The sequence below is a fragment of the Leuresthes tenuis genome, unplaced genomic scaffold, assembly GCF_036924035.1.
Source record: "Leuresthes tenuis unplaced genomic scaffold, fLeuTen1.0.hap1 SCAF_4, whole genome shotgun sequence".
Classification (NCBI taxonomy): domain Eukaryota; kingdom Metazoa; phylum Chordata; class Actinopteri; order Atheriniformes; family Atherinopsidae; genus Leuresthes; species Leuresthes tenuis.
In genome coordinates this window covers 14,054,337-14,067,119 of record NW_027325358.1, presented here as the reverse complement: position 1 = coordinate 14,067,119, position 12,783 = coordinate 14,054,337, and the positions used below count along the sequence as shown (strand labels likewise).

At 40.1% G+C, this 12,783-nt stretch overlaps 1 protein-coding gene across 4 annotated transcripts; it reads right to left on the bottom strand.

The window, feature by feature from the left end:
• Positions 1–956: 956 nt before the first annotated feature.
• Positions 957–12,383, bottom strand: LOC140305725 (bifunctional apoptosis regulator-like). 4 transcript variants are annotated; one of them, XM_072384696.1, is made up of 9 exons: positions 12,320–12,383; positions 10,811–11,091; positions 8,654–8,752; positions 8,203–8,296; positions 4,673–4,845; positions 3,752–3,896; positions 3,280–3,456; positions 2,752–2,948; positions 957–2,249 (listed from the first exon to the last, which is right to left on the bottom strand). In XM_072384696.1, exons 2-9 carry the CDS (start codon positions 11,089–11,091, stop codon positions 2,057–2,059), a joined length of 1,359 nt encoding a protein of 452 aa, XP_072240797.1. In that variant the 5' UTR covers positions 12,320–12,383; the 3' UTR covers positions 957–2,056. The 4 variants fall into 4 exon arrangements, with proteins under 4 accessions (XP_072240797.1, XP_072240796.1, XP_072240799.1 ...); XM_072384695.1 differs by lacking the exon at positions 12,320–12,383 and adding an exon at positions 12,048–12,306; XM_072384698.1 differs by lacking the exon at positions 12,320–12,383 and adding an exon at positions 12,100–12,306.
• Positions 12,384–12,783: the final 400 nt, after the last annotated feature.

Below are 12,783 nucleotides of genomic sequence, written 5' to 3'. Positions count from 1 at the left end.
ACGACGATCTTCAAACGCTAGAGGGCGGTCGTTTTAAAATCATCCACGAAAACTTTATTTACATGAAATCTGAAACACACGAAAAAACGACAAAGAGCGTCCAGTTAGTATTTTAAGAAAATGCAGTAGCAGGAATTCACGATACGTCCTCTATTAATTCATGCATTAAATGACCATGAAACAAACACAATCTAACTATGACTTCTGCATATGATGTGCACTCTTATGATAATATAATAGGACTTTAAATGTGACAGACAATTCCAAAGTCTATTTATTAGTGTAGAATAAAGTCCATGGAAATACCAGTCCCTCTTTCTGAAGATGCACCATTTTTTAAGATTAATTGGAATTCATTTTGTTAATTCAAACATGTATAAATCCATAAGGAAGCAGCGTGAGTGTATGATTCTTGATAATAGCCTTTAGCCAGTAGATAATATTTGCAGATTTGAAAGCAACACTATTGGAAAGCTGCAAAGATACTCCACCAGGCAAAATATTTCTGCTTAAAGCTTGTTGTGTGAACTGGAAGCCTCAGATTATAACGTTGCAGATGGTTCAAGATCTGACTGAGGGGCCAGTCATTGTCCTTCAATGTATATAAAATGGTTTTTATATACATTGAAGGACAATTCAAATCATTATGTAGTTACTCGGGTGTGAGGAAAAAGCAGGGAAGAAAGATAAGTAACGTTTTTAGTATGAACTTCCTGTTTTAAGTGAGATAAGTCACATATAACAGCTTTTCACATTATGTTCTCTCTACATATTGTATGTCAAATATCTTGATATTCCTATCTGTCCATATCCTGTTACAGAATTCCAGTTTAAAAAATTGATTATGTCACATGTACAATAATAACATCCCTTCAATATGATTTTATTCATTATAATCTAATTCTCCACCTATTTCTCCACATCACGAGATCAACTCCAATAACAGGGCAACAGCATTTAAATTAAAAAGAAGCTTTATTTTTTTGTCATTCGAGAACACAGAAGAACATCACAGTGTTGATTTTTAAGTGCAAATGAACAACGCCAAAAAAAAAAAAAAAAAAGACTGATTAGCTTGGTCTAAAGATGAAATGGAAAGCGTACTGCAACGAGTTGAGTAAAAAATGTGCAACACAGTATCTGTAAGCAGTACAAACAAGTAAAAAAAACAAAACAATTTCTTAAAAAAAAATCAAAAATTGGAGATGATCTGCGTAAGCATCATAACAAATCTTAAGAACATAATTTTTCCTCTTTTTTTTTTCTCTTACAGATCAGTGTCACGTCTCAGAGCGATCATCAACGTTAAGCATTTCTTCAACAAAACTCTTAAACAGGCACTAAAGCCTGAGAGTGAGAACCGGCTGCTGAACTACAAACCCCCGACGTTTAGATGTTTCAATCATGTTGCCAAACCTTTTCAGACAGCTCTGTAGCACTGAGATCACACTGCACTGAAGAGTACTTCAACATTCATGTACAGTGACCAGGACTTATATACACACACACACACACACACACCATACTGATCATTTCTGAATCAGCCGATCATTTAATTTAATGTGGATTATATGCCCTCCCAAACACAAAGAAAAAAAGTTTAATTTCCAGTAGCTGCACACTCACCTTTCACTAAGCCAAAGTCATGTCAGTGCTACAGAGTTATCAGCAGCAGCAGCGTACGAGGCCAGTCTTTTGGACCGCCAGTGTTTAATTCGACTTATTTGCATAAATGCCTCCTGGATCATTTAGGCATTGTGGTTTCTAAATGTATATACGATGGAAACCAAGAGAACGCTATTTCAGTGCGTCTCAGTTCCTTGGTATTGTTTCTCCAACAGCTGGGTGCCTCTCTTTTTTTTTTTTCCACACTGCAACCATCCAGCAAAGAGAGAAGACAGAAAGCAAGAAAACTTCCTTGCCATCAGCAAACAAAGCCAGTCTCATGTGAGTTTATTGCTGAAAATCAACACTTCTCTTCAGCAACTGGACTTGAGAATATATAATGTGCTGTGAGGTGTACAGCATAAATTAGGCACTGGCTACATGAAGTCCGTCACAGCGCCTGCGTTTCAGGATGCATTAACTGCTGCACCACCAGGTCTATATTAATGATGGGACTGAAATAAAGAGCCCAGTAGAAGAGGCAGTTGCACACAAACTGTGGGACAAAAGGCCACAGGAGGGCGAAGGCGAATCCCTGAGAGAGCATCTTCCAAAAGTGGTTCCACATCTTTTGCGGCAAAGTCCTGCAGAAAAATGAAAGACACAGATAAGTGCACTGTTGTGTTGCACCACTGCAGCACTTTGAACTGTTGTCAAAGTTTTAGCTTTAGCTTCTGGACCTTTTTCTGGACCTACATTTAGGTTAAATATGAACATGGAACATTTGTCTAAATTGCAGTTGTTTTTTTTTAAATCCGTGTCACACTGTGTTTTTCTAAATGACAAAAATTTTACTTTTGTGTATTTGTTTCCTTTTACTTCTGTGACATTAAACCCTTGTTGACAACAAGTTTTTTATGTCCAGTAACAGAAGACACTCCAAACTCTTTTCATGTGTCGTTCCACCATCGTGGAACGACAGAGTCTGACTAGTAGGTTACTTCTATGTAGTTTATTGTTAGCCTTTTTTATATAGCTTGTTATATCTTCATTTGTAAGTCGCTTTGGGTAAAAGCGTCTGCTAAATACATAAACATTAAAAAAAAAAGCAGGAAAGGTCACAGCCGACTCTTCCTTTGCGTGCACCTGATCCTGGCTGTTGTCCAGAGCCTCCACAGAGCGCAGCCCTCCAGCACAGAGAGCAGCATGGCGTTGACCACAATGAAGCGGGATGTCCAGTAGTGGATGGCCAACCAGTCCCAAGCAAATTCTGCAATCAGCTGGTATGGAAGCACGCAGTATTTCACGAGGAACTCCACCCACTGTCGCCAGCTGGGTTCCAGCTAACAAATGCATCCCAAACAGATTAAATCATTAAAACGGTATGTAACTAAAACACACCAAGACAAAAACAGGAAGATCCACTTTGCTACTGTCATCCAAAAGCTCAAGTTAAGAATTATCACGGGTGACACTAATTCTGCTTTTAAAAGCAAAATTTAACAGCAGCACTTGATTAAATTAAGTTGATTAAATGAATCACCTTAAATATATCTATTGGTCTACATTATGATAAGCAATATGATACTGAGACAGCTCCAGCTCCAGCTGCTGTCCTCATCTAATAACTAGCAGCAGTCACAAGATAATGCAAATTACGCAAAGGCTTCACACCTGTGAGTTGAGGAATCTGCTCTCCGACTTGTCGATGTGTGTGATGGCCGGACAGCACGTGTGCAGGAAGGGAAGAAAGGTCTCAGAATAGTCAAATAAATACAAGTAAAAGATTGTGAGGCGAGGGGAGCGCTTCAGAGCGTACAGCATGAATAGAGACTTCCCTGCATTCGCAGCCTGGAAAAGAGTCAGAGACAGCAGGAGGACGGTCACTTAACTGTGCATGAAAAGTAAGACAAACACCACAACACAAACACAAATCTCAACTGTGGAGTATTTTATTAAACGAGGCACCGTGGTTGAACATTAAAAGCAACGATAATAGTAACTCAATGTATGCTTCTGCAGGGGAAACGCAAAAAATGTACAATTCTGGTTGTTCGAAAGATGTCAAGAAGAGCCAAACATCAGCACATGCAGCAACCTCCAGTACAATGTCTTTGCAAACACGTTCTTAAGACTTGGACCTTACTTTGTATTCCCAGAGGTTCTGTGGAGGTTTGACCCCCAGAGCTTTAACTCTGTCCAGCTCAGCCAACACTGCTCGTCTGTGAGCTTGATTCTCTATGCTGTAAGGCGATTTCAACAGCTCTTCGTCCCCCAGCATCAACAGCAGCCTGGAGCATAAAAATGAACAGCGGACTGGTAAATGACAGGATCAGACAGAAGCGCTGCGATGCTCACAAGATCACGTTTAAAGTTGCTAAGCTTGGCTGAGGTTCGTCTTACAGGCTGAAATGTGAGCGTATTAAATTATTTTACGCTAATGTTTCTCCAAATGTTGATAAACTGAAACATAGTGAAGTGACATTATTGCACTCGTTTTGGGAATCTAAAATTAATAACTCTCTCTTGGTCAAAGATGTTTGATTTCTATTGTGGCGTTTACCTTAGATTTTTTAGGTCTGCCTTCACCTATCCAAATACAAGTATTGATCGGCATGGTGATGGTTCAGAAATCTATCGTGACAGCACAAAATAAGTCCATGGATGGTTTCCGTTACTCATATGAAGAAGTTACAATTCATTGATCTGAGATGACGCTATAAATGTGGAACGTTGGGGTCAGCTGTTACAATATTTAGGTTTTCTCTGATTGCTTTTGTGTTTTTTTTAGTTCTTCCTCTTTTCTGTTGGATTTTGAGACTGTACTTTATGTAGATATGCTGGGTTATTTGGAGAATTTATATTGAGGAATTCTGGCTAAGCACCATTTGTTTTTTATGTGAGTTGATGTGTGTGTGCGTGTGTGTAGGAGAGCAGATGGGTATAGGGTTGTCTTGGTTACTTCAAAAGATCAGATAGAAAAAATATAAAAAACTGTCTGCATTTCAATACCAGAATAAAAAAAGAAGAGAATGAAAGAAATGAGACAAATGTCAAATCTCTCTACCTTCCGTTCACATTCTCTTTCTGGAAGGGTTCCCTGTAGAGCTCGGTCCATGGACCCAGGTGTTCCAGCCAGGACACGACCTCCTCTGGCGTCCAGTGAGATACGGGTTTACTGATCAACAGCTCGTGTTGTTCCACCACACCACTGCCCCAGTGATACACCAGCACCATCACCTGGAAACACAGAGACATTACAAACGAGATACAGTCAATCAACTGCTCACAAAGTGGCAGATCACAGCTGACTTTTGTACAATATTTCAGCTGTGGTAGATGTTATTTTATGTGCTGCTTTAACCAGCAGCTGCATCACCCCTCTGCTTCTTTCTGTCACCGTTACTGCAGGTCAAAGAGTGCTGAAATATAAACTATAGTTTCACTAAGCTACAAGTTCAGCAAAATGTGACAAAAAGAAGTCGCTGTAAAACAAAATTTAAGAACTTAGAAATAAATGTCCCAAAATTCAGCCAAACTGAGTGTCACTTTTTACACCAAGAACAATATATCACCTGACGGATAGGAAAATTGGATGACAATTTTCCGGTCGGAGTCTTTTCTTTTTGTTAAAGATCTGAAGTGTTGATTCAACTGATCTCTGACGTCTGTTTCATTTTAAAGAACTATGACTGAAAGCATGCAAATTATTGCTGTCGCTTTTGCTGTAATTGAAAATCTGACTGTGTGATCACAATAAAATGTTGAATATGAATAACTTCTACAAGGTTGCCCCTGGTTACAGTGCCTTCTCCTTCAGTCAGTGGAAACGACGATAAAGTGCTGAACTGATGCATCTGTACAAATAAAATTCAGCTGAGAATTAATTACAGTTTATTCCCCTGACAAGATTAAAGGTCCTTAGCCTTTTTTGATTTATTACACATCTCAAAAAGATCATTAATCTATTATCTGATGTGTATTTTGAGACCAGGTTATGCTTTAAATTTCTGTAACTTCCATCCACAACAGCAGAAAAGCACTAGTCATCCAGTGCAAAGATTACCACCATTTTTCCCAGTAATGGCTTCATTTTTTCATTTGCTACACCGAAGCTGAGGCTAGGCTGACCGTGTGCTCTACCATTAGGTTTAGCCACTTTGCCTTGGTTAGTTTTGTTATAAGAGGCGTGTTCAGTCAGGCGATGCCATTTAAATGTCCGAATAAGTTCGCTTTGTCCAAGGTTGTTGCTCATTTACAACTTATTTCCACCTTACAAATATTACTATTCAGGTCTTCTTGAATCCCAGTGAGAAACTTCTACACCAAAGTCCTGCATTGTGTGCAAACTTGTGTTTGGATATGTCACTGTGTGCATGGTGCATTTACCTGACCAAGTTCAGCTTGGTGTATCAGGCCAGAAGAAACTTGTAATCGATCTTTTATAAGCATAAAGTCGAATTGAAATAAAGCAATGAATGTAGACCCTTTACTTACTCAACAGTAGACGTGTGGTTGTTTTCAGGTGAAAAGTTACCGCTAATGTTCGGGAAACTGGAAGCCGAGAGACAAATAAAACCTAGTCTGGAAAACAAGGGGGAGCTGCATGGGGCCGCAGTGCATCTGAGGTCACATCATCTATCTTTACCCTACATGGATAAAACTGGTGCTCTGTGCCTTTGAATTTGTGAATATGCATTCTGTGACAACCTTTCTTTTATTTCCCCAAGATGGTAACAGATTCTGATAAAAAGTCATTCTTTTGGTCCTCTGGGACAGCCGAGAAACAAATTTAAGCCCAAACCACAGAGGTCTCATCCCACAGCATACAAAACCCACATTGCTTCTGCCGACACCCTCAGAGGTCTCATTACCACACTGAAACCGGTCAGAGCCGTTTTAGGCAGCGTGACGGGTACCAACACGGTTTACAGGCTGATGCTTTCAATGTTAGGGATGATCTTCATTTAATGCTCTACAGTTTGCAGGCAATGCTACTCGTCTGTGCAAATAATGTGAGCCAAGGAAAACACACAACCAAAGGCATCCAAAATAAACTCACGTTCTGTACACAAACCAAGGCCGAATTCTCCTCAAAAAACCTGTCTCAATAATATCCTTCATCCATGACCTGGGCTGAAAAACAATACAGGAATCTATTGACACACTACCAGCAGCACACACTCCGACAAACAAACATAAATTTACTGCCACGTGGCAAGGCACACATTGACATCGCTCCCAAGTGCCACATGGACAAAATAAACATGCCCTGCTGACAGCATGAGAACTGACCCTCAGAGTCACAACTGTGGTAACAGTCTAATATTACATCCAACTACGGTGCGGTGCAATGGTTGAAAACATAAACTGTATGACAACATATTCAGTGACCATCTATTGAGAGGTCAAACTGACACAGACATGCACAAAGCCTGACTGCAACATTTTTATAGCTCTTCTGGTTTGTTATTGAACTGCTGCAGCCCACAAAATGCCCCCCCCCGAAAAAAAAAAAAAAAAAATCTGAAATGGAAAACACTAGGGCTGTAAAGTCATAGTCGACTGATTGGTCGATGCGTTCTTAGTCGACCAAAATTCTGATTGGTCGATTTTTTTTGCCGTGTTAATTTCATCAGGAGGAAAGTACCAAGTGCTAATGGGGGTGTCTTCAGAGAACACGCCCCTTGCTTTCATTATTTTGGATTAGCCCAACCCACTAGAGACAGGTAGATTGAACGTCCACGTTATTCAACGTCAGGTGGGTTGCTGAATATTTATTTTTACTTTGAGGGTTTCATTTACAGTGAGTCCTCCTCTGCCATCCATGTCAAAGACATCGCAGTGTGGCAGAATTTTACCAAAGTAGATGGCGGGAACATAGTTGAACAGTTGGCATATCACAGCTCGACTTCAAACATGGCATAAAAACGGTAATATTTCAATATTATAGGCTATTAACATCATATTAAACATATTTCAATATTGTTAGTCGGTGGTTGGACATGTCTTTCATTACTTATATTATTATTAGTCTTCTTGTTAGTGCTGCTCTGCTCAGACTCATGGGAGACGTGCTTGTTTCCTGCTGTCTCCATAGCGATAGCGGCGCGCCAGAGAAATTTCTATTGTACTTCTTTTTTCAGCGTGAGAAATACCACGTGTGGCGTGTGAGCGTGAGAACTTGTTGAAATGCGTGCGTCTCACGCTCACTGCGTGAGACTTGAGAGCTCTGGATATTCGTCTTTTGTGTTTAATTGCCTTCTTGTGCTGATATCAGCATATTTTCGGTAATCGTGGGCTATTATATTGCGCAGATGCACGCGATGCAAAACGCTGTCAGAGCTGTCAGAGTCGTGCCCCCCTCCCACCTCCCGATTAGTCGATTTTTAGTCGAAATTTCAGGGTTTCAGTTGACCAAGAATTTCTTTGGTTGATTACAGCCCAAGAAAACACAGGAACAATGCCGGGTCTCCGCGGATGAACGCGTCGATTCGGATGAACTAATCGGTGTGAGTTTACGAAATGGTTACAGAGACATCCTCGACAATATCAGAGGATATACATGCGCGTGGAACTCTGCTGTTGCGTACTTACAGCTACACATGTGAGTGCAGTTAAGACTCCAGAGAAGAAGAAGCCCGCTCCTTTATGGTGGTTTGTCTTGGACCTCCCCAAGTTGTCACCATATCTTAAGATGAAGAGGAGGAAGATGATTACATCACAAAGGGATAAAACACTTAAGCACTTAATGCATCAGACAGCAGGCAAAGACGAGGTCATTTCTGTTAGGTTCAAATATAAGATAATCTGCTTACAAGTCTCGAATAAATTCACAGCTCCAGAAACATCACGTGTCTGCTTCTGCTGCATCAAATTTGTTCCATTTTGCTTTTACCTCTCCGTTGTAAGGCTGAGTGTGTCAAAGCAATTAAATCTGAGCAGTACAATGTATTCTTTTATTTATGTTTTTCTCCATCTCCAATGAATACACCGAGACAGCCTTCCAGTTTGATTTAAAAATAGTGTTTACCATAGGTTAAAGTACCTCTGGAAGGCCAGCAAGCTTCGAGATATTTTGGGGTTTGCCTGGATTTCTGCTCTCCTTCGCTGTACGACCTCACTGAAAAGCTTGTCAGTTGCATCCCTAAGAGGAAAAAGAAAATGATAGCAGTGGAATGAACAAAGTGGCAAAGGTATTGGGTGTGCTCTTTGGCTTTTTCTCTGGCAGAAGCCTTCAAGTCATAGCTCAAACTATTATGTCCTAACATGTGTCAGAGAAGACTGTGTGGAACTGGAAAATGTGTGGGTGTTTTAATACAGTCTGTGATGTAGAGGACGCCGACGCTTTGCATCGCTTTTCCTGCAATTACCCCATCGCGTTCACCCGTTTTCCCATAAAAAAAAAATAAGGGAGAAGAATAAAAGACGGTGATAGTTGGAATCTTGCCATGAAAAGCATTTCACTGGGTAATGTTACTTCATGAATATCAGAAAGGATAAACTCCTATGTTGCTGACGTTTCTCCAACAATTATACAGATAAGGTAGGCTGCCAAGCCGATGAGAACCCTCCATAGGTTTAAAAAAACAAAAACATTCATAGTCAGAAATTAAACTACACTCACCCACTACTGGCCCCTCATCTCCAAGCAAACCTTTTGGGAGATTTTAGCAACTTTTCAGATCCTTTTATTTTGAACAAATCTTAGAAAATAGCTCTCTACTTATTGGCTTCAGCCACAGAGACGGAAGATTTTGTGCTGACGCATCACTGCAAATCAGAATACAGCTCAATCCAGGCCAAGAACTCATTAATTATGCCGATTTCTCCCCTTGGAATGTGGGAATTCCCAAAGCGCTTCAGTTTCACACTGCAGCATTTCATGCACTATACAACTATAACTTTTTTAACCTTATTGTCACATACCACCTGGAAATGGGTCAACAACAAGTTCTGACCACCCTGCATCACTTCCTCATTTCTCTGGCAGTAAAGTACTTGTGTCCAATGGTAACTTGCCTCCTCTTATTTCTAACACGTGAATGAAAACCTGGTCACGCGACTTTTGTTTACAAGACTAAATCCCTTGTTTTGAAAGACAGTGAAACAATGGTGAACCCCATCATGTTACATGCCGACGGTTTATTGACAGTCCACTTCATTATGGATATAGACTGTGTGTGTGTGTGTGTGTATATATATATATAGCACACAACTGTAGAAACTAATTTTTGAAAGAGCACTGAAAATACAGGAATGTTGTGTTATTATAGCGCAGAACTCAAGGAGAAGTTCCCTGGTCTGAGCCTCAGCAGGTGCTTTTCTGTGTGGAGTTTATCCCTGAGCCTGTGTGGGATTTCTCAGGTTAGTCAGGTTTCTGTTTTTTGCACGGATGATACACTGAACAGCAGTTAAAGTTCGGTATTGCTCCCTTTCCATTTTTTTAGACAAGCCACCAGAGTGTGTAAATACATCTTCAACCGATGTAAGAACCCACTGTGGTAAACGAAGATTTAATGCGTGTTGAGGAGTCCAAGACATGCCTGCACAACTGCAGATTATCATAAACAAGAACTAGAATTATGGACAAAGGAAGCTGAACAACCGGTTTTCTTCAAATCCTAAGAGCAGATCATATTCTCGATGTGATCAAAACCAGGAGAAAACTCAAAATGGGATACTAGCGTGCAAGTAAAAATCTTCCAAACATCACAGTCCTAAGAAGATATTCCACAACCTAGTGTCTTCTTACAGGCAGTTATATGAAACTGTCATTTTGACTAATGGGCCTTCTGTTTGTTGATTAGAAACAATGGAAATGTGCTTGTGTCTTTAAAAGACTGTAAAGTATCAAAGGCTAGAAAACAAAGCTTAACCAAGTTTATAATATATGTAGGTCTTTATTCGGACGTCTCCAAAATCTAATAATAATTTGAGCAAAATTAAAATGCAGCCATTTGTGGCATTTACATTTGAAAACCCTGACATGTTTCATGTTAAAATAAATAAATAAATAAAAATAAGACGGGTTTTATTTCCCTGAAATCACAAAGATGGCACTACTATAACAAAATCTCAAACCTCAGGGGAAAAAAAAGTTAGAAGTCATTCAGGAGAAATAAAAAAATGAATTAATTAAAATGTAAAAAATGAATTAAAAAAAACAAAACATTTAACCACTGATGAGCTGTGAGAGGCATACCTCAGCAGTATGTTGATTTTAGGAAAGCCTTCCCACTTCTCCCGGCACTCTGGACACTCATGCTTATGCGAGGACTCCCACCACAGAGCCAGACAGTGGCGGCAGAAGTTGTGGCCACAGGTCAGAGTGGTGGGGTTGACCAAGATGTCGTAGCAACAGTGGCACGAGAACTCATGCTCTGAGATGCTGCTTGTTGACGGCTTTGACTCAGGAGATTCAGATGCGAAAGAGGGCCCATCCATCAATACTCCCAGACCATCATCTTCTGAATCCCACTCCATCTAGTGCAACATACCCAGGCGTGAGGAGGAGGGATCACATGGTTACAAACACACAACTTCCTACAGGATTTTAAGAGGTACAGTCTCTAAATGCCTGAGAAAGACACTGATTTGCAGGGCCATATCCAAACCAAACAGACTAATGGTATCCCCTTGACCACAATTCACATATGCAACTAACCTATTTTTGCAAACTACTATTGTATTTTATTCCTATAATCACGCTGACCTTTAATAATTGACACCGACAAAAATCAGCAAACTTTCCTGGGTTGTGTAACAGCCCATATTCATTTTCTTTTGTAACTGCTGTTTATTCTACTGTCAATAAACCTTCCAGTTATGTTTTTGACATAATCTAGTGAAAAAAAAAAAAAGTCAACTTCATATCTCCTGTGATGGAACTGACAACTCGGGGGTGCCTAACACAAGTAAATCAATAAGATCAATCTCCCATTTAAATTACACTGCAACTTATTCAAAGGGGCAGCAGAAATGCTGCGTATACAGTAACTCAATCGCAGGTAATTAAGGCTAGCTAAAACAAAATTAGCGCTGTGTTACGTCGTCTGGCAAACATCAACAGATATTTGGGATTACAGTTTACAAGGCTTATGAAAATAAGTTAGCCAGCAACAAACTACAAGCTTCTCAGCATCGTATCCTCAAATATAAAGAAAATCCATGCATTATCATAGACACGAACATCTGATGTATTTCGACAGCTTATACATTAACTCATCAACATGCTGACCTGGACGTTAGCTGTACTCTGTAGGTGGTTAGCCAGTGTTTAGCTACGAGCTAAATAAACGACAACAATTTGGGGTCTCACGTAAAGCAGCAGGAAGAATTTAATGATTTGCGATACTAGAATATACTATCATTAGCTTTCAGGCTGACACGTTAGCTAGTCTTCGAAATGATAACTTCACGCTAGCTAACAGAGGAATTACCTTAGCTAAGTTAGTAACATAACTGCTCATTAACGTCGTTCAGGAAACTAACCACGGTGATCTCAGGAATTCCCTTTGACAGGTGAAAAGCTGCAGGATGACATGACTGTCCGGTTAACTAGTCTGAGAGCTCTTATCACTAACTTAACTCAAATGAAAGCATCCAGACAGCACAAATATATTTCTGCTTGAATGGCTGTCGCCATAACTCCTGCTGCCGTGGAAACTCCCTCCTACTCCGAACGCCCACGTCAACATGATCATGCGGGTACCTGAAGAGGTGCAACGTCTTCCTCGATGGTGGAAAATCCGAGTTACAACTGAGCTCTGACGTGCGGGTTTTAAAAGCTGCCTCAGATCAAAGTTCAGACCCTGTCAGTGAAGCCTCTGGTCTGAGGTGGCTCTTTATTTCTGTCCAAGATAGTGATGAAACTGTAACCTGTTAACTTACACGTAGGCTCGCGAGTCCCAGAAAAGTTTAAGGTTTGGTTTCTCCCGAGTCCTCAAACACCACCAGAACACTCACAGACGGATAATACCTTATAAAGTGACACACACCAGAACATAACCAAGTACGTTTACTAATTTCGGTGTAAATTAACTGACTGATTATTAATACCAGAAGAGAAATTATATTGTTCCAGTCTAAAACTATACTAAAAGACATCAGCTCTTAACATAGTAGATATCAATTTTCCATTGTAAATCAAAACAAGCCATTTCTATAAATGTGGCA